The sequence below is a fragment of the Bidens hawaiensis genome, unplaced genomic scaffold, assembly GCF_021521415.1.
Source record: "Bidens hawaiensis isolate Kalapana, Puna unplaced genomic scaffold, B.hawaiensis_p1.1 tig00008513_1, whole genome shotgun sequence".
Classification (NCBI taxonomy): domain Eukaryota; kingdom Viridiplantae; phylum Streptophyta; class Magnoliopsida; order Asterales; family Asteraceae; genus Bidens; species Bidens hawaiensis.
The window spans coordinates 857,221-879,980 of record NW_027491607.1 but is presented as its reverse complement, the minus strand read 5'-3'; the positions used below and the strand labels follow the sequence as shown (position 1 = coordinate 879,980).

The 22,760-nt window shown below is 37.0% G+C and overlaps 1 protein-coding gene across 1 annotated transcript in view; it reads left to right on the top strand.

The window, feature by feature from the left end:
• Positions 1–256: 256 nt before the first annotated feature.
• Positions 257–22,760, top strand: part of LOC143529180 (uncharacterized) — a 30,283-nt gene continuing 7,779 nt past the window's right edge. The window contains exons 1-3 of the mRNA XM_077025024.1: positions 257–282; positions 422–505; positions 559–586. Coding sequence (XP_076881139.1) covers positions 257–282; positions 422–505; positions 559–586 — 138 coding nt within the window. The remainder of the gene's footprint in view (positions 283–421; positions 506–558; positions 587–22,760) is intronic.

Below are 22,760 nucleotides of genomic sequence, written 5' to 3'. Positions count from 1 at the left end.
AAGCATCACAACCATTTTCTTTGTAAAACATGTGTATTAGCTTATACTGGAATTGCTAAACATGTGACTTTGCTGTACTGGGGTAGTTTGGACTTTGTATTTGTGCTTCAAGGATTAGTCAAATTCACTAATGCTTCTGGAACTGGTCAAACATTGACGGTAAATGACCTCAATTGATCTTGTAATCAATTTGTTCTTTATATAAGTATTTATGTTTTGCAAGAATTAATTTAACATATTATTAATAGCAACAAATATGGATGTTAATAAGGTTAAGGAACTGTATCTGTTTTGAGTTTGGAAATATTATTTTGGCTTTACTATCTGTTTAAATTATAGGTAGATCTGTTTGCTTACACACGTCTCACATTGCCCACACAAAATGATGTAAATAGTGAATCTTTTTTTATTATAATTGTAGGTTTGTTGTGAAGTTTTTATGCATGCTTGTTGAGATGAATATTGCAGAATCTTGCCGCAAAAGAAGGCCAACTGTCTCAGACTGGTTTGTTTAGGGAGCCAATATTGTATGTTCAAAATTTTGTTTCTTTGTTACAGTTACAAACAAGATGGTGAATTTGGTTATGTAGTTTTCGTTTTCTTTTGAATATAGGTATGACGTACCAATTAACATTTGTTTAGTCAACTTTATTGTCAAAATATGTAATCTTTTGTGATGGGCTTAATGGTATAGTGATATGCATGAGCGTGTTGAACGTCGAGGCGCGCATTGTTCTAGGAATGACCAAGGGTCGAGTATTGGGCCGGAAAGCAAATCTGTTTTGAATTTGCTTTGAGATGTTTGTGACGTTTTTTCTTGAACAATTGTTTTGTGATTTGGTTTTGTTTTTAAGTTTATTTGTTTTGAAACTTGAGTTTTTAAGTAACCAAGCATGCGGGTCGGGCTTTTCTGCACTTGTTACATTTCCAGGCGTAGTTATGAGAATAAATTATTATCTTTTGTAACGAGTTAATATCTGTTCGAAAGTCGAAGATAAACCCCGTATCATTGAGTTCAAAAGACGGATAAGCCCGATTGCTTGTGTGTCATTATTCATCCATCTACTTTATAAAGGCTGGTCTCAATCCAAATAGTAGAATGACCCTCCTTACCAACTAGTTGTTTTTGATTGGTAGTATATCAAGGGTTGAAAACGAACCGAATAAAGTGTTGTTCATGTTCATCTGTTAAGCATTTATCGGACAAACAAACAATTCACGAACACCTTACTAGACGATATTTTTTGTTTGTGTTTGTGTTTGTTCACTAACGATGTGGGATTTGGATTTTCTATGATGTTTTGTATTTTCTTTTTATACTTATTTATCGTTCGGGGTTTTAAACAAACAGATACATTTCATTCAGCATAAATTAGTTCAGAGGGTAAGATGGTCATTTTGTACAGTTATTCAGATGCCCAACCAAACAGACTTTAACTTATTTAGATCTTACTGGCTCAGACTCTCTTAACCATTCAGACCTCTTTATGATTCAGAACTTAATGATTCAGCAATTGCCAAACAGCCCCAAAACCAGCTTCAATCCTTACACAACATTACCCTTTACCACTTATGGGCTACCCGGGTTTTATTATTTGCTTTAAAAGATATAAATAAAAATATTTTCTTAGATTAATATAAACAAAACAAAACCCAATACTTACACTTCTGTAATCCATCGAAAATTAAAATACATGACAAACTCAATAAATATGTATTTGTTAACTCTTACTATTTCAACCTTTTCTTTCAGTTCACTTTTAAAAAACCATTAAAAAAACTATAAATTACATTACAAAATATTTACCGAAGATACTCTACTCATATATATATATATATATATATATATATATATATATATATTACTTATTAAGCATATTAGATAGACAAAATAGTAATTTAACCCATCAAAGGAGACGCCATTAAAATTGAATGTTGATTGTTTCCGTCGCTGACAATTGAACATAGACTTTGCCGGACAATTGAATAGTTCCATTAACTCACCATTTAATTCCGGTTTAAGACACCATCAGTTTTATGTTTATGTTTAAGACGCCTATAAACTAGGGCATAATCGGTTATCTTCTCCCCGCTCTTCACGACGACATCATTGGGGGTACGCAAACGACTGTTTCCAATGAATGATCAATTAAAGCTAATCGGTTTCAACCTGTCCATATATCATATTCTAATCATCATCATCTGCTGGTGTGCAAGTTTTGAATTCAAGGGTTTGCTGAAACCTATGATCAAAAACACTTCCTCCTTGCTTCTATTTGTTATTTGCTGAATCTGTATGGTTAAATGTTTCCAGATTTTTGAAGAAGCAGAAAGGGTTTCGGGATTGAAGTCTGACCACTATTTGTAAGATAAATTTTCATTTGTATTCCTACTCTGGTCTTAATTGGTACGTTTGAAGCCAAAATTCTTTAAAATTTCTTATTTGTCTTAGAGGTTTTTGTACCATTAATTGATTTTTTATATTTTATTTGAAAACATCAGACATTGAGCTTTCGTGTCTTAAACTCCAAGATTTTAGAAACAAGTCGCTCTCCGATATTAGTTTAATGATTTTGACACACCATGATATATAGTAGTGCCTTCTTTGTTTGAGAGCAGGCTAGTATCCAACTTTCCGGCTAACATCAACAGTTGAGAAGGTACTAAGTGCCAATAGTTACAAAAACACAACATTTCATATCTACCAAAATTTAAAATTCACAGATTTAATACTTACAACGGTTTAATCTACTAAACTGTATAGCCTTTTTTACAAGAACATAACATTTTTAGTGGTTAACACGATTTCAAATCCAAACAACTTCTAATTTATTTAAGGAGTATTGGCCTCATATAATCCAAACTATACCGGATTGGCAAATATAAGTCCCAACTATCGATATGGCACAAGATAATCCCAACTACGCGTATGGGTGGAAAATTAATGGAAACTTAACCGGTCGTTAGTTTTTGGTGACGTGGCCGCTAACATGTCTCTTAAACAGCTGACGGGGATGATGAGTTTTCATTAACCAGCTGACTGGGACGATGAGTTGTTATGAGTTAAAACAATAAAACAATAATAATAATAATAATAATAATAATAATAATAATAATAATAATGTTGGGTTTTAACAAGATTATCAAAGTGATAAAACCTTACTTTTATCAAAAACGCAGCGGATAAAAGTTTTAAATCTTGTTAGTTTGATATGTATAAAACCGATTTTACACATGCAAAACCCAATCCCGGATCCATATACAAAATGCATACTATCAAACACATGCATGTCACTATAAGTCCATGCATGTTATGACTACCTTTCAAATCCAAGGAATGAGTAAAAGAGATGATGAAAAGATTGGCTAGAACTTCAATGGGAGTTCCTCAATCTTGTATACCCCAAGCCTTGCAACAAACACCTTCTTAGTTAGGATTTGAACACTTGATAATCTTTTTCCCTTTCCTTTCCTTTTGGCCAAATACAAGAAGAAAAGAAAAGCTAGAGAGAAAAGTTTGTATCTTGTTCTTGTGTTGTGAAAAAAATGAAAGAGTTATTTGGTCTTTCAAAATGGCACCTTACAAGTCCACCATTCACACCCTTTGCATGCACCCACTAAGGAAATATATATTAATAAAATAATAAGGGAGAAAGAAAGAGGGGGGGGGGGGGGTGGGTGGGGGGCACCCTCCTCCTTTATCATTATTATTATTATTATTATTATTATTATTATTATTATTATTATTATATCATAAAACTCAATTGTGTTATTTCTCAAAATAAACATAACACAATTTAGGTAACATGCTTGGTAACCATTTTCACATATTGTTATTTAACCATCTTAAATAACACTATGGAATGCTCTCTCTCAAAGTATAAATCATCCATATGATTTATTTATTTCACAAGTATATTGTATTTAGAAACCCCTTTCCAAATAACTCAAGTGTTAATATTAATTTGTTATGATCATATAATATATAAACAAATATTATTGGTGTTTGTCTAGCTTGTTATTGGGTATGACCCGACTTGGATCATAACGTACTAGCCACATCAATAATAATATGTGTCTTGGGCATATTGAGTCCAACAATCTCCCACTTGCACAAAATACATAGAAGATTGATGCAAGTAGCAAATACCGCCTAACTACGGTTTACTACCCCTAATACGCATGACGAAGTGCCATTTAATAACATCATCCCCTTCAAGTCCCTTACTTGAAATGATTTAGGTGAATCTATCATTTATCCTTTTGCCACAGATGTCAAGTCAAATCCAGAGACACAGAGTGATCATTCTCTGTTGATTTAACTTTGCAGGCCTTAGACATCTTACTCTCAATGAATCAAAGGGACAAATCCCCTTTTGACTACATATGTCTTTCACAATCACTTAGTACTGTACCTGATCTTAGACTTATGTACTGTCATGTTTCAGAGCAGCGAAGAACTAAGTCAAAGTATAATACTTGGTGAATATCAAGACCCAATATGTATCTCAGGTCGGAGGATACTATGATATTCGCCTTTTACTCAAATTTACTTATGATCAATCACAAAGATTCCATGTAGTAACATTTGAGAGCGGGTCAGTCCAATATTTATATCCCATAAATATCTATGAACCTTAGCAGCAACCCTTGCTTTATATTCATACCTTACGAATATCCACCAATCCAAGTTCATAATAGTCTTACCATCATATTTGTTCCCACAAATATGAGCGACTACGGACATTTAGAATAAGTAATTTATTCACGGATTTAAACATGCTAAAATGGAACATAACTCAAAATGTCATAATCATAAACCATAATCATATGAATGAGTCAAAATAACAATTGTTCCGATATCCAAATACAAAATTTCGATCATATCCAATCACTAGAATACCGAAGTCCTAAGGCACAAGTATGACCCTCATGCTTTGGCCTTTCAAGAAGATTCGTGAGTGGATCCGCAATGTTTTGATCGGTGTGAACTTTGCGAATACATATCTTTCCCTTTTCAACTTCATCCCTTATGTAGTTGAACCTCCGCTCAATATGCCTCGTCTTTTGATGTGCACGAGGTTCCTTGATTTGTGCAATTGCACCCTCGTTGTCACAAAAGATCTCTAGAGGGTCCTGAATGGTACGGACTACCCCTAGGTCGGCAATGAATTTTCTTATCCACGTAGCTTCTTGAGCTGCCAATGAGGCGGCGATGTATTCCGATTCCGTGGTGGATAAGGCTACCACGTCTTGTTTTGAGCTCTTCCAAGAGATTGCCCCACCATTCATAACGAAAACATATCCCGATTGTGATCTAGAATCATCTCAATCGGTTTGGAAACTCGCATCCGTGTAACCCTTTACGACAAGTTCCTCCCCACCCGAACCATATATTAGAAACATATCCTTAGTCCTTCTAAGGTATTTCAATATACTCTTGACCGCCATCCAATGGCTACTTCCCGGATTATGTTGGAATCTACTTGTCATGCTTAAAGAGCATGACACATCCAGTCTAGTGCATACCATTGCATACATGATGGATCCAATAGCCGATGCGTATGGGATCCCATTCATTTTATCTTGATCTTCCTTTGAGCTTGGACATTGAGACGCACTCAATATCGTTCCTCTTTGAATAGGTACCAAACCTCTCTTAGAGTTCTCCATCTTGAACCTTTTTAGGATTTTGTCAATGTATGCACTTTGGTTTAAACCTATCAACCGCCTTGATCTATCCCTATAGATCTTTATTCCCAAAATATAGGCGGCTTCACCAAGATCTTTGATGGAAAAACAACTTCCAAGCCATGCTTTTACACCTTCCATGGTTGGAATGTCATTCCCAAATAGTAGTATGTCATCAACATACAATACTAAGAAGGTAATGATGCTCCCACAAGCTTTCTTATATACACAAGCTTCATCACCATTTTTGATGAATCCAAATTTCTTAACTTCTTCATCAAAACGGTGATTCCAACTTCTAGATGCTTGTTTCAATCCATAGATTGATTTCTTTAACTTGCATACTTTGTTAGGATGTTGTGGATCGACAAAACCTTCGGGTCGAACCATATAGACATCTTCCTCAAGATGCCCATTTAGAAAAGCGGTTTTGACATCCATTTTCCATATCTCATAGTCATAATGTGCGGCTATGGCAATCAATATCCTAATAGACTTTAGCATTGCTACGGGAGAAAAAGTTTCATCATAGTCAACCCCTTGAGTTTGAGTGAAACCTTTTGCTACACGTCTTGCTTTATAAGTATCCAAGTTTCCATGCATATCGGTTTTCTTCTTGAAAACGCACTTACTTCCAACTGGTTTGGAATTAAGAGGTGGTACAACCAAATCTCATACTTGGTTGTCATGCATGGATTGCATCTCTACGTTCATGGCTTCAAGCCATTTGTCACAATCGGATTGTGACATTGCATCACGGTATGTGGTGGGTTCATCCGAATCTACCACATAGCATCCATCCATGAAAAATCCATATCTTTCGGGTGGATGTCTAATTCTACCGGATTTGCGAACGTTTAGTGTGTTTTGATCAACCATTTCATCATTCTCAACAACTTCTTATTGATTGCTAGTGTCAACCAAACGTGTATCGGCTTGCGGTTCTCGATCCTCCTCGAGTTCCACTATTCTACTAGTACTTTCCATAAGGAACTTAGTTTCCAAGAACTCGGCCTTTCGAGCAACGAAAACTTTTTGCTCGGTTGGGTTGTAGAAATAATATCCCATGGAGTCCTTGGGATATCCTACAAAGATACACATAGTGGACTGAATTTCAAGTTTGTTTTGGGTGTTGTTCTTGACATAAGCCTCACAACCCCATACCTTTCAATATGTTAATGATGGATCCCTTCCATTCCATATTTCAAAAGGTGTCTTATCCACTTTCTTGGTTGGGGCCATATTTAGAATACGGGCCGCGGAGAGCAAAGCGAAACCCCAAAATGATAGAGGCAATGTGCTTCTAGCCATCATAGATCGAATCATATCTAATAGAGTTCGATTTCTCCTCTCGGACACACCATTGTGTTGTGGTGTTCCGGGTGGAGTAAGTTGTGAGATGATCCCACAACTTCTAATATGATCTTGGAAAGCATCACTTAGGTTTTCACCTCCTCTATCCAAACGAAGTACTTTGATGGTTTTATCGAGTTGATTTTGTACTTCATTTTGGAAGATTTTGAACATTTCAAAAGCTTCATCTTTATGTCTTACCAAGTACACATATCCATAACGACTATAGTCGTCAATAAAGGTAATGAAGTATCTTTCACCATTCCTTGTCATTGCCTTAAAAGGACCACATACATCCGAATGTATTATACCTAATAAGTCTTTTACCCTTTGGTTTGTTCCACTAAAGGGGTCCTCAGTTATTTTTCCTAACATACAAGACTCGCATTTATCAAATGAATCATCACTTGATTCCAAAAGACCATTCTTTTGAAGTGTATGTATGTGATCTTTGTTTATGTGACCAAGACGACAATGCCAAAGATAAGTCTTACTCAAATCCATTTTGAGTCTTTTGGTGCTTGATTGGTACAACATGTTATCATAAGATGTGTTATCATGAACTAATTCATAAATGCCATTAGATGGCATTGCTTAAAATAAAATACATCATTCATGAAAAGATAAATACATTCATCCATAAACTTAAAATCATAACCATATTGTCTTAACAAGGAAACAGAGATAATATTCCTAGTCAAACTAGGAGCATACAAAACATTATTTAAAATAACTTCCAAACCATTTGGAAGCTTCAAAACGTAGTCCCCTCGAGCTTCGACAACAACCTTTGCTCCGTTGCCCATGAAGAGACTAATATCTCCCTTCTTGAATCCTTCATTTCCTTTGAACCCCTGCAACAAATTGCAAACATGAGTTCCACATCCGGTATCCAATACCCATGTGTTAGAGAAAATAATATTAAGATCAACATGAATCATGAAAGTTGTACCCGAGGTTTGCCCCGTATCCCTCTTAGATTTCAACTCTTTTAGATAGGTTGGACAATTCCTCATCCAACTCCCTATCTCCCCACATCCAAAACACGGATCCTCCGCGCAAACCTTTGGCTTCTTTTCTTTCGGTTTGGGTGGTCCCACTTTCGCCTTTCCCTTGAACTTAGCCATGACTTGTCCCTTACCTTTGGCAACCTTTCCTTAGGTTCCGGGTGATGCCTCTTCCTATTGCCTCCCTCATTGATCGTGAGAACAGGTAAAACCTTTTTACCCATTCCCGTCTCGGCCGTCTTGAGCATTGCATGAAGCTCACCAATGCTCTTGTCCCACCCATTCATGTTATAATTCATAACAAAAGTCTCAAATTTCTTGGTTAGCCCATTTAGGATCAAATCTGTGGCTAACTCGTTTGAGACGCGACAATTAAGGCGCTCGAGACGATCAATGTAGCTTTTCATCTTAAGCACATAGGAGGAAACGGATTGGGTTTCTTCCATACGACATGCATGAAGTGCTCGAACCGTTTCGAAGCGTTCCACCCTAGCTTGTGTAAGGAACATTTCCTTAAGTTGGGTGATCATGTCGTATGCCCCATGAAGTTCAAAATCCTTTTGAATTTCGGGAATCATAGTTCCCAACATGCGGCAAGCAACTTGCATCGAATCCTCATTGTGCTTAACCCAATCCTTATGGTTTTGGACATCGTCAACACTAGGTTCATCGGGAATAGGATCCTCTAATACGTAGTATTTCTTTTCTTGCTTGAGAACGATTCTCAAGTTTCGATACCAATCCATAAAGTTGTTACAGTTTAGACGATCCTTGTCAAGAATAGATCTAAGTGATAGGTTGTTAACGGGTGGAATAATAACGTCAGGTGGGTTGTTGATTGCGGCCATCTACAAATATAACAAAGCTCAATTTTAGTATTTTCGATATCAATAATTAATTTTAATCGTTAATACCCTTATGTCTCTAAGACAATTAATGATTAAAATCTAGAACCCAACGTTACATTCAAATAGTAGTTAGGTGACCTTTATCCTACTATTTAAATTAACAAGGTAGTCAACGTTTGACAATTGCAACCCTTTGCAACTTCTAGTTTTATGGGATCGGTTAAACATCTTATGTTTAGTTGGCATGTTTGTAAGGCCCCGAACCCCAGGAACCCCACAGTTGGTAATCATTCAAAACATTCATAAAAATAATTAATCTTAAAAACAATTCTCTGCATTAAACTAAACATCACAGAGTATAATTCGGCGGAAAACGTAGGTAAGTAAATGAGTTCCCAAAACCCGGGAATTTTGCCCAAAATCAACATAATTATCTTTAAATAAAAACTTTTAAAAATAAATGTTTAATAATAAAATCTTCAATTCCCGTATGCCCTTCACCGTCCAAGTAGCTTCGTGCACGTCCAAGCAATAAGGCATCCTCTTCCTAACCTGAAACTCACACTAACATGCACACAAAGTCAGCTTAAGCTGAGTGAGTTTAAGTTTTAAATAAGTAACAAAAGTCTTAAATAAGCATTCCAACGGTTTTAAAACGGTAAACGGAAATACATCGGTTAGGTCACCACATTCAATAAATAGTCATTCTTACGTATGAGCATCTCTATACGTGCATTCCTATATATATCAATATATATATATATAACATTCAATAATAACATTCAGGGCCGAGAAAACGTACAACCCAAACACGTAATATTCGGCGCAGGCAAACACAAATTAGGCATACGCAACATTCAGTAGTCGAGACGACTACAACATTCGCCAAATATTGGCCATTCTAAAATATATATATATATATATATATATATATATATATACATACATACATACACACATTCTATAACATTCCAAGGCCTACCAATACTAGTAAGCCTATGCAAAATAATTTAAAACATTTCATCAAGTGAGAAAACACTTAGGTGTGCATGCTAGCCCAAAACTTAAAAAGAGTTAAACGGGGCATCAAGAACTCACCTAAAATCAATCGAACACCTGCAACGAGCTAGGAAATCCCTAAGTGCACAATCACAAGCAAGGGCCTGTAAAATATACACAACGTGTTACTAAACTAGATCGTAAGAACGCCCTTGCCTAATGGGCCGTTCAAGCCCAACAACTTGGCCCAAGGCCCAACACTTTGGCCCAAGACCCAACACTTGGCCCAAGGCCCAACAACTTGGCCCAAGGCCAAACAACTTTCAATTAACCAAATCCACCCTACGATTAAAGTCGGGGCTAACCATGATGCACCACTCGCCCGTCGGCAATCAAATCGAGTCGAATACTCGCGTAATAAACCTTAAAACAAATTGTTAAACGAATCAGCCCCAAATGGGCCAAATTCCCATTTTAATCTTTTCATTCATCATAATTATGTCACCCGAGTTGATAGGGTTGATGGTTCCTTTTTACAACTCTCAATTTAACATTTAGACGAAAATTCGCGCACCGCCTACTCGATTGACCAAGCACCAACCAAAACAGCCCCGAGCATCAAAAAAATAATTTTCCCACAGCCCTTAGACTCCCCTAGGGCCATGCAAACTGATTCAGTTGGTCATCCAACCGATTAATGCATCAAACTCAACAATTTACAATTCTACACCTGATAAACCCTAGTTTTCGAACTAAAATCGATTGACCGACCTAAACACCTCCAATGGCCACAAAATTTCAATATGATGTAAATGCCATACTTGGGGATTTTTCTACACTGGAAACTCTAATTTTTATCCACGGGAAGTGGGTCAATTACACCTTGGCCGAAAATCTGTCCAGCGAAAAGTTTTGGCAAAATTGAGCATCAAAACGATTAAGGGTGAACCAAAAGAGTGTTGGGGATTGTAGTAGATACCTTGAACTACTTCTAGGAGCTTCGAATTGATCAAAAAGTCGAAGCAAAGAATGGAGGGGGGCTGGTCTCTTGGCCGATCGGACAGCAGCTGCAATAGGGTTTAGGGTTTTTTTATTAGTGTTATATTATAAAACATTTTCATTCTAGCCCCCGGAATTTAATAATAATGCAACTTGGAAGAAATGTTAAGCGATTAGACGTACCGGGATGACATAAAGGCTTCCGAGAAATGTAGGATAAATCCCGAGAATTATACATACTCTACAAGCTTTAATTCTTGAAACCGGAATTAACGGGCATTACAATGTTTAATCCCATCAACACCATTGTATACCATGCTTCGGTGACCCTATTCACATGGTTTCCAATTTAAGTCGTCCTACTTATACACACGTGTGAGTTTACACATATATGTGGTTAGGTGACCTTTATCCCACAAGTATGGTAAACCCACCTCAAACTCACAAGTTTCCTCCAACATGGTTAAGTGACATTTATCCCATACCGAGTTCCCAACTGATTGAGTGTTGTACAAAAGGATGGTGTTCGACTTATTTTATAAAAAGGATTTTAGTTTTCTAAATTCTAGATTGGAAAACCTTTTATGTACCTTCCATTTGCATGCATTCAAATGTATGGTATTTAGTTGAAAAACTCATTTTCAAAATTCCTATTTAATAAAACCCATTTTATTATGAAATCATTAGACTTTAATAAAACCAATTTTTTATTACCTAACGATTTCTAAAGAACCAATTTTATGCTAGTTATTGATTTTAAGTAGTTAGCAAACCATATTGCAATAATACAAACAAAAGAAAATCAACCATGCAAGCATAAAACATACAACCACAAGTTCATAACCATAGCCTCCTAATGTTGACTACACTTGTTGACCGAAGACAATTGTGTCAAAAAGGTCTTTCCTAAGGGACCCGAAAGGACATAATCTTGTGTCGGTGAACTCACACTTGATCCCGCATCCAAATGCTCCAAGTGTTCACCCCCGTGTTGTGGTCTCCACTTTATTTGGGCCTCCATCCTTACATCTTCTTTTACAAAATATGTCCTAATACATTTTTCTAGTAAAAGAAATGCATCTAATCTACTTATTATTACAAACCAAATGAATGAATAAATAGATTACAAACCCAAATAAATATTACAACCATATCGAATGAACAAACAACCACTTGAATGAACAAACACATCAACACAATCATTCAACCAAACACAAGGCCATGGCTAGGTTATGAACATCCAATACACATCCAAATATGCAATAATACAAGACCAATATGGTTCCCCTTTTTCCCTCAAAACTTTCGGCCATATCTAACCAAACCGAAAGTTTTCGGGTTTTGTCCAAACAATACAATCAATCATCCAAATGACCTAGTTTTTCAAGATTACCACATGCATGTAAAGTATAACCTTGAAAAACCATAGGGAAACTGTAGAAACGTTATACGAACGTTTACTAGCCAAGATCTAGTCGCAAATCGATACGTTAAATCTCGTGTTCATTCAATACGTTAATGGAGATCAATACATTAAGCCTGGAGAGAATCCGGCATGGTAACGTTACATTAGATAAATATGGCACAGATCTCTATGCATTCTAACTATGGAAGGCCTATTTATAGGCTGGACTCATTCGTTATAACTGTAGTAACGAATGAGACCTCTCATACAAGGTTAACGAATAAGGTCTTTCCATAGCCCCATTCGCTAAACACCCTTAGCGAATGGGTATACCTTAACGAATGAGCTTCCATTCGTTATATTGTAGTAACGAATGGGCTCTTACATTAACGAATAGCCTAATCTTTAACGAATCAGGCCTCATTCGCTAAACAACCTTAGCGAATGAGCCTTTATACATTATGTGTAAAGACTAAACTACCCCTAGTCTATTCGAACAGCTGCGGACACCAAATCCGTGCACTTACAGACTCCCCCTTGTCCGTAGCTGTCGAATGCTTTCCAATACTTTAGAATCCAATACTTTAGCATCCAATACTTTAACGTCGAATACGTTAACCTTCAATACTTTAGCGACGTATACGTTAATGACCAATACATTAATGTCGAATACGTTAACAACGAATACGTTAAAGTTGAATAATTTAACCGTTAATACTTTAACTTGATATCATCAGCCGTACAACCAACCTCCCCCTTGATTGATGATTCTTGGGCTTGAGCAAACAGACAAAATATAACTCTTTGTAAGCAAACCAACAACTTGTAGCGACTCGTATAGATCTCCCCCTCAAACAAGCATGTCCAGGTGATCATTTCGATCATCCAGCTGGCATATGATATGGTTCAATCAAACGAATCAATTAGCAGCAAGTCATCAGCTATCTGTCGCACCGGTAAAGTACAAATGTCTTTACGTTTAACCTCGTCACACATCTTCATGAACAACCTGATCATTCCACATCTTTCACAACGGTCTTCACTCTCTCGATAACGTCTATCCCAAAATATAACCCTTTGAAGCTCTTCGGCAACCAATACGCTTGGATGCGCTAATGCTTTGGGCATATGATTCAGAGTTCCAACCTTCGTTAATCAATCCCGAACGATCATATTCTTCAATCAGATAACAAGACTCGTATATTCCTCAATCAGATCAACCCATTCAAGAATTGTCCTCTTCAACAAAAACAATCCGCCGAATACTCGTAGCCAACATAGTCAGGATCAAAGTCCCTCAGAAAGAAGTAAACGGACAGACACTCGTATCCACATAGTCAGGTTTCAATCTTAAACAAATCAATCACCAATCGAAGAACAAACACAGTCTTGAACTCGGTCAAACATAGCTTTGCAATCACATATTACCACCCGAATTGCAGTAATTTTTCAAGAAATCCCTGCAAATGTAGGAAATATACCAATCGTTTAAACTCTTTGAAAGTTTTATCTCCCCCTTTTCTTGACAAATTAGGCAAGGTCTTGAACAATTCTTCAAATATATTCAATAAACGTCTCGTTTACTTAAGCGGTTACTCCCCTTCGGCCCCTCGATATGCGTGAAAAGTCGGCCGGAAAATATATCACCAAATTTTGCCAGAAGAGTATCCCGCATATCTAAAATATCCCCGAAAAGTTTCGTTTAAGAAAATTTTCCGAAAATACTTTTTTTTCTAAGAATCTCATAAGTTATCCTGTTCACATTCGTTTGAACAGTGTCACATTCGTCTGAATTCCATTCACATTCGTTACCCTTGAAAGAATGGGTCTCTTTCGTTAACCTTTTAACGAATGTCTTCCATACGTTAATTCCCTTCATTCGTTATGTTGATCTTCATTCGTTAAGCCTGTTAACGAATGAGCTTATACATTAAAACCTCCTATTCGTGTGAACATTGTACAAATGTGGTCTCATTCGTTGAGAAGTCCACATTTGTTATGTTCCTTAACGAATGAACTCATTCATTAAAACTCCGTAACGAATGAGTTTAATTAACGAATGGGTTGTTGGTCGCCGAAAAATTCTGTTATCTTCATCGGAAAAACGGGTTTCTCGCCAGAAAACTCAAATCTTCAACCTCTAACAATGGCAGAAACACCCAAACATCATAATCAACCACCAAATTACATCCGTATGCTTGGATTTTGATCAGGAACTCGAATTTAACAATCAGTTCGTCATTTAAGCACTGAATCTGATCTAATTAGAATCAAACCATAACTTAATCATCAATGGCAGATTCTTCAATTTGCCATGATTAACCAATTGAATACATTACATAGCTTCGGATTTGCATTCTAAACACGAATTCATCATCAAATCCATCAATCAATCAACGAATTCGGTCCAAATTCGATTATACCAGAAGAACACGTATCACGAGCAACCGCCGGCTCTGATACTAGTTGTAGAAACGTTATACGAACGTTTACGAGCCAAGATCTAGTCGCAAATTGATACGTTATATCTCGTGTTCATTCAATACGTTAATTGAGATCAATACATTAAGCCTGGAGAGAATCCGGCACGGTAACGTTACATTAGATAAATATGGCACAGATCTCTATGCATTCTAACTATGGAAGGCCTACTTATAGGCTGGATTCATTCGTTATAACTGTTGTAACGAATGAGACCTCTCATTCGTTAACAAGGTTAACGAATAAGGTCTTTCCATAACCCCATTCGCTAAACACCCTTAGCGAATGGGTATACCTTAACGAATGAGCTTCCATTCGTTACACTGTAGTAACGAATGGGCTCTTACATTAACGAATAGCCTAATCTTTAACGAATCAGGCCTCATTCGCTAAACAACCTTAGCGAATGAGCCTTTATACATTATGTGTAAAGACTAAACTACCCCTAGTCTATTCGAACAGCTGCAGACACCAAATCCGTGCACTTACAGAAACCAAAACCCCAAAAACCTTTTCGGCCATATGGTGAAACCCACCATAAACCCGAAAATTTTCGGGTTTAATGAAGCACGCATCCGTATAAGCGGCTCTTGATGCCATTGTTGGGTTTTAACAAGATTATCAAAGTGATAAAACCTTACTTTTATCAAAAACGCAGCGGATAAAAGTTTTAAATCTTGTTAGTTTGATATGTACAAAACCGATTTTACACATGCAAAACCCAATCCCGGATCCATATACAAAATGCATACTATCAAACACATGCATGTCACTATAATTCCATGCATGTTATGACTACCTTTCAAATCCAAGGAATGAGTAAAAGAGATGATGAAAAGATTGGCTAGAACTTCAATGGGAGTTCCTCAAGCTTGTATACCCCAAGCCTTGCAACAAACACCTTCTTAGCTAGGATTTGAACACTTGATAATCCTTTTCCCTTTCCTTTCCTTTTGGCCAAATACAAGAAGAAAAGAAAAGCTAGAGAGAAAAGTTTGTATCTTGTTCTTGTGTTGTGAAAAAAATGAAAGAGTTATTTGGTCTTTCAAAATGGCACCTTATAAGTCCACCATTCACACCCTTTGCATGCACCCACTAAGGAAATATATATTAATAAAATAATAAGGGAGAAAGAAAGAGAGGGGGGGGGGGGGGGGCGGCCACCCTCTTCCTTTATCATTATTATTATTATTATTATTATTATTATTATTATTATTATTATTATATCATAAAACTCAATTGTGTTATTTCCCAAAATAAACATAACACAATATAGGTAACATGCTTGGTAACCATTTTCACATATTGTTATTTAACCATCTTAAATAACACTATGGAATGCTCTCTCTCAAAGTATAAATCATCCATATGATTTATTTATTTCACAAGTATATTATATTTAGAAACCCCTTTCCAAATAACTCAAGTGTTAATATTTATTTGTTATGATCATATCATATATAAACAAATATTATAGGTTTTTGTCTAGCTTGTTATTGGGTATGACCCGACTTGGATCATAACGTACTAGCCACATCAATAATAATATGTGTCTTGGGCATACCGAGTCCAACAAATAATAATAATAATAATAATAATAATAATAATGGGTCGTAGATTTGAACAGGTGGAGTAGTAGGCTTCCTTCCATTGATGACTGCTTCACACGACCCACAATACCGATTCAAATCCATCCTTCCTAGGGTTCAGGTAATTAACTCATTTGTTATCCAAATCCAATTCACCAGTCAATTCCAGTTTTCACGAATCTAGGGTTCATCAAATCAATCAATGTAGCATAACATAACACCCTATCCTATCTAATTAAACTCAATCCTATTGATGGCACCAACTAATCCGTCTTCCTCATCATGTCATAATGAACATTGAACAACTGTCCGCTTCCCAATCATTACATTTATCATCTTCATGTTTGGTTGGAATCTTGTGCGATGAGGATTCACGAACGATCGGTGAGGGATTTGGAGATGGCGATAGCGGAAGAGGAATCGAGAACTCGATATTCCGGATTTACAAAACCTAATTTATATATTTGATAGAAGACAGAAATCGACAACTTGATTTTCTGGTGACGCAGATTCGAAAATACGGTGATTGATTATAGATCTTACAAGTGAGGGAGGGGGGACAAACAGCTTGCGTTTTACCCCACATCTGGTGGCTCCACTGTGATGAAAGTGGTGGTCGGAGGAGTCAAAGGCAACCACCACCGAAGGTTTCTCATGGGGTTCGTAGTGGTCTGAAAATTAAGCGACGGTGGTGGGTTGAAGATGGAGATTGTGCTGATGAAGGGTTGAAGATGGAGATGGTGGTTTCGATTTGGGGTTTGATATATTATGTTATCTAGGTAGTTTTAAGAATTTTTTTTTAATTAATAGCCAGCTCAGCAGCCCCGTCAGCATCTCAGTCAGCCGGTTACAAGACAGGTCAGCCGCCACGTCACAAAAACTAACGGATCGTTAAGTTTCCGTTAATTTTCCACCCACATGCGTAGTTAGGATTATATTTTGCCATTTCGATAGTTGGGACTTATAATTGCCAATCAGACATAGTTTGGATTATATGAGGCCAATACTCCTTTATTTAAATATCTAATTTATAAACTATGAAATCTTTTTTATGGATCATTAGAACTAAGAATATATACATACATATATTGGTTGTATTGCAAGTTCGACTAGGCATGAGCAAATGATACTAACCCGGGTACTTTAGTCTCTAATGGATGTTACTTGCGTTCCAAATAACAAAGAATGTAAACAATATGTGATTTATGTTTATTTCATACGCTGACAAAAGAAGTTATAAATGTAAACATACTTTCACATCATAGTAATGAAGCTCCAGATATATACTCTACAGACACAATGTCACATATCAAAACTGAAAATTAGACTATTGTCATTAACTTTGCTAGCCAAGACGTATCTAAGGCTATCTGCTATGGTGGAAGGCTGCGAAGCCCCTCCTGAGTGCCACGTCAGCACCACGTGGGCATTGGGGGCATCGAAGCCCCAAGGGATAATGCCCCTCTATGGTGAGGGGGCTTCGAAGCCCTTTAAATAATATATTAAATAATAATATAGTGATACTAAGATTTAAATTTAAATAAAAATAAAAACCATACAAATAAAGAAAACAAAAATAAAAAAAATATACAAATAAAAAAAATAAAAATATAACTAATATTCGTCGTCCTCGTTTGCATGTTTGGCCAATATCTTTGCTTTTATTTTCTCCATCACCGCCCGCGTGGGAGGATCTAGATGCGATAGATCTTTTGTGAGGAGCTCGAATTCCTTTTCTTACTTCCGCTCCAAGTGAACTTTTTGTATTTGTTCATGCATTGCTTTGTATTCCACATTCATCGCCTTTCTTTCTTTGTGCATTCTCATGAGTTCCTCTTGTTTGTGTTTTTTAGCGTTGGCAATCTCGGTTAGCTTGAGCCCCAAGTTGTCAAAACGCGAGCTCACTTCGGAACTCATATAGGATGTCGTTCTGGACGAAGATCCTCCAACTTGTTTAGATTAAGTTGACAACAACCATCTGACATGGGTTGAGACGTCGATTGATTGGCTGAAGTAGACGTTGTCTTTTACCTTTTGGACGGTCGCAGTGGTGATGATGTCGGGACCGGATGCCACTTTGGCTAGCTTATGCATTGTCTCCAAATTTCCATCATATTGAAATCTCCACAATAAACGGCCCTGTATTGTTTTAAGCAAGCCTCCATCACATTGGCATCGCTCATGCCGCCTTTCTATTGTTGTTAACGCGGGTGTGAATGTTGATGAAGTTGGTTATTTTTGTGCATATTGCCTTCCATTTGTTGTAGGCGGAATCATTCCCGTAGTACTCACCTCGACCCATTGTAGCAAAGAACTTAGTGCGTATTTCTTCCCAAAACTCTGGGGAATGTTTACCGTGTAAGGCCCCATTCCCGAAAACCCTACTTGGCATTGGATTTACTCATAAACACAGTTCTAAATATCATAGTTAATTAAAACTTTTCGCGGAATCATGAAAACATCAACCAATGTATTACAAATCATAAAATCTTAGCTTAACAAAATTTAACTTATCTTAAACATAACATAAAAGTTTCATAATATTTCTTCTCAAGATGCCAGTCTTCCAGTCCCTACCATGTGTCATCCTTAAGCCAGCTCCTTTAATCTATTTACCTTCGTGCATACTAAAAGACAGCTACGCTGAGAGAGTTCTAGTAAATTAGTTAACATACATTACATTCATATTCTTACTCATACGTGTCCGAAGGTACGTATTTCATACTTTACTTACTATTACGTCTTTCATACATACTTTACATACATACGTACGTACTTACATACTTTCTTTCATAATTCCCTATGGTATACCATAAGCTATTCTATCTCTACCATCACATATATTATTAGGGTTTGCTCCCTTTTGTCTCAGATATTATTAGGGTCTAGCCCCTTCTGTCTTAGATATTATTAGGGTCTGGTCCCTCTGCCTCAAATAACTATACAACCATACCTGTCTCGTCAACCATACATTCGTTATCATACGTGCATACTTTACATATCTTGTATATAAATATATATATATACGTATTCAATCATATAAACATTCTAAAATAATAACATTCAATGCATAATCATACACGTATAATGCACTTACCACTTAAGGTAAGTGTATTAACTATAACATAGTAGTATGCACATAGCCCAAAATAACGTCACAGAGTAAAGGGGCTAGAACTCACCTTTAGACGATTCCTCTCCGAGTTTTATCGTAATTCCCTTCCTTAACTGAGCTAGGCTAACTGTGTAATAATTACAAGTATCAATTAACTATTTCTAACCATCTCATATTTCTAAGTAAGTGATGTCTCTAATGGACGGGGGTTCGGGGGCAGCACCCCTGGTAGCGGGGTCTAGGGGCGGCATACCCTAGCAAAGTCTAAGGGGCAGAGCCCCTGGCTGAGGTCGAGCTGCCAGGTCAGTTTAGAAAAATTTTATTTTCATTATAAGTCTTTATTAAATTTTCATTAGAAAAACGAGCCGAATTAAGTTTTACAACAATTCGGATCGCATGTAAAACCAATCGCATCACATGGAGAATTCTGATCGCATCGCATTTCCTCAAACTAATCGCGTTGCATGCATGTGCGATGCGATTTGTTTCGTGGATCAGAATCATCATTTCCTTCCAGCCATTTTCCTCCGTGACCCTTCCTTATGATCCGAATTTACCCTTTTTATGGGTTTTGGGTCGTACCAACTTTGTCTACCCGTGTTTTACAAAGCCCGAACATCACCATTTCTTCTTATATGGCACCTGCTAACTCACGGCTCGTAAAGTTTATGTTTTTATTACATCCTACAGCCCGATCTACTGTTATATCAATTTGCATGTCGAAACCGACCTAAAAAACTTAACCTTTTAACCAAAACTCACCTTACGGTCTCGGGTTTGGGTTCGGATCTGAACAGCCCGCAGATCTGGTGGTGTTTCTTATTGTTTGATGATGTTAGAACACCAAAACCAAGCCTTCCTCTAGCTCGGATTTGGATTCGAGTTTGGAAGAGAGTGTTTGTGTATGTTCTTGAGTGTGTAAATGGAAATAGCGTGGTGGAGAATAAGTGAGAGTGTTGAGTTTGGAGTTTATATACTCCTAGTCTATGGGCCTTACCCATTCCCTAGCCCATTCTTATGTCCATACGCAATATAAACCAACAATAACACCACTAGATAAACGAGTTTCCTTTATTACTTATGAAATTAAATAACGACACGCATGAAATAATAAAATTTTCCTTTATTTATTATTCTCAAAATACGGATGTTACAAGTCTACCCTCCTTAAAAGAGGTTTCGTCCCCGAAACCTAACTATTACTTAAACAATTATGGATAAAACTTGCGTATCTCTTCTTCAACTTTCCAAGTGGCATCTGATCCTTTACGATGCTTCCAATTACTTTCACCAAGGGAATAACTTTACAACGAAGTTGCTTTTCCCTATGGTCAACTATCTCAATAGGCTGCTTGACGTAATTCATCTGCTCGTCTACCTCAATGTCTAGAAGAGGTACGTGAGATGTATAATCAGGACTTTTTCTCAGATGGGAAACATGGAAGGTAGAGTGGATTCCTTCCAGTTCCTCCGGTAGATCTAGCTTATAAGCTACTTCTCCCACACGAGCCACAATTCTGGGTGGAGGAATCAACGGTCGTTGTTGGTTCGCATAGAACGGGTTGTTAAGGTCGACGTTATTTGCTAGCAAACCAGCCCACTACATACAACTCGGATCTCACGGGTTTGAGCTCGAGCTTGTGTTCGGGTTTGGGTTTGGGTTTGGGTTCCAATTAGGATTCATGGTTGTGAAAGTTTCAAAGTTTTAGAGCAAAAGGTGTGAAAATGGTTATAATGTGGTGTAAAAATGAAAGTTGTTTGAGTAAAATTAGGAAAACGGTTTGAATTTGTAGAGAAATGGTTAAAATAATTTTTTTATTTTTTAACAACCACTTTTTTGACCGTTGCCCCCCCCCCCCCCGGGGCGGTGTTCTCCCTCCTTCAGCGCCAATTATTCCCCTCCACCGCGTCCATGTCGTGGAGTCTAATGGGTGGTTAGTGGCTTTGACCTTTGAATTTGCTAGCCTAGTAAATGCAATCATTTTGTCATGTTTTGTTTTGAAATGCAACTTTATTTTATATTTCTTCCACCAGCATCAAGAATTCCTAAAATAGCTCCCATTTTGCCCATTGTATCTTTATGCTTATCCAAATAATCTTTTACAATTGCCGTCTGTTAATAAATAAGAGCATGTTACAAAAGAGATGGCCAGAAAAGTAAAACAATTATAAATAGTAGATGTGGTAATTTAAACCAAACAAGAAATCATACCCGCGCGTTGCTGCGGGCCGAGTTGGTTCCATGTTTTGTTTGTGTTAGACATATTCATGTGGTCATTCATAGTGTATAATAGCAGTCATTATCGATGTTAAATTAGAGCGTGCTTTTGTGAAACATAAACGCATGAGGTATCCATCTCGGTTGTGAAGCGAAGACAAAAGCTCATTTTTGTTCAAATTTAAAGTCATTATCATAGCCTCAAAACGATTCATAACAAATAAAACTTACATAAACAATATTACTGCTTATTAGAAACAGCTTATTAGTACAAGTGACTGAATATTCTTTTAAAAATTAAACGCAAAAATTAGATAAGTTGTTTAAACAAACAGCCCCAATATCCTCTTTAGTGAATCTTGTACCAACATATCACACATAGTACGTTCATGCAATAATTCTAATCAGTTAAAAAATAAAAGATAGAATGGCGTGCATACAAAGCATTTTCAAAGTAGCTAAATGTCATGCTGCTATACATCAGGATACTATTGGCTTACTTCATGAATACATGCAACAAAAATAAAGAAAGAATATGTTTTCAAAACATCAACAGCATCAAAAAAAAGTAAAATTTGAAGAGTTCAGCCTATGCCTTTAAACGAACCAAACGTTCATGAATGCTTGAGAAGTTCGCTTATGTTTGTTTATTTAATAAACAAATGAACATGAACACATGTTTTGTTTGTTCATTTATGTTCTTGAATGTTCGTTTAAGTTGGTTTAGGGATGAGCAAATTCGGTACCGGTACCGTTCGGAACCGGTTCGGAACCGGTACCAGTACCGAAATTGGTATCGATTTGGTGCCGTCGGTACCGAATCGGTACCAAAGTTTTGAGTTTTGGAATCGGTACGGTACCGGTATTTTCCGAATTTTTACCCTCAGTACCGGTACCTTCCCGGTACCAAACCGAATATTTTAGTACCGGTACCGGCGCCAAGATTTTGTGATTTTCGGAATCGGTATTTTTGGTACCGGTACGGTACCGAGCTCATCCCTAGGTTAGTTCATTTATGTTTTTTATTTCGTTTCCTCCACTTTTAGCAGCCTAGA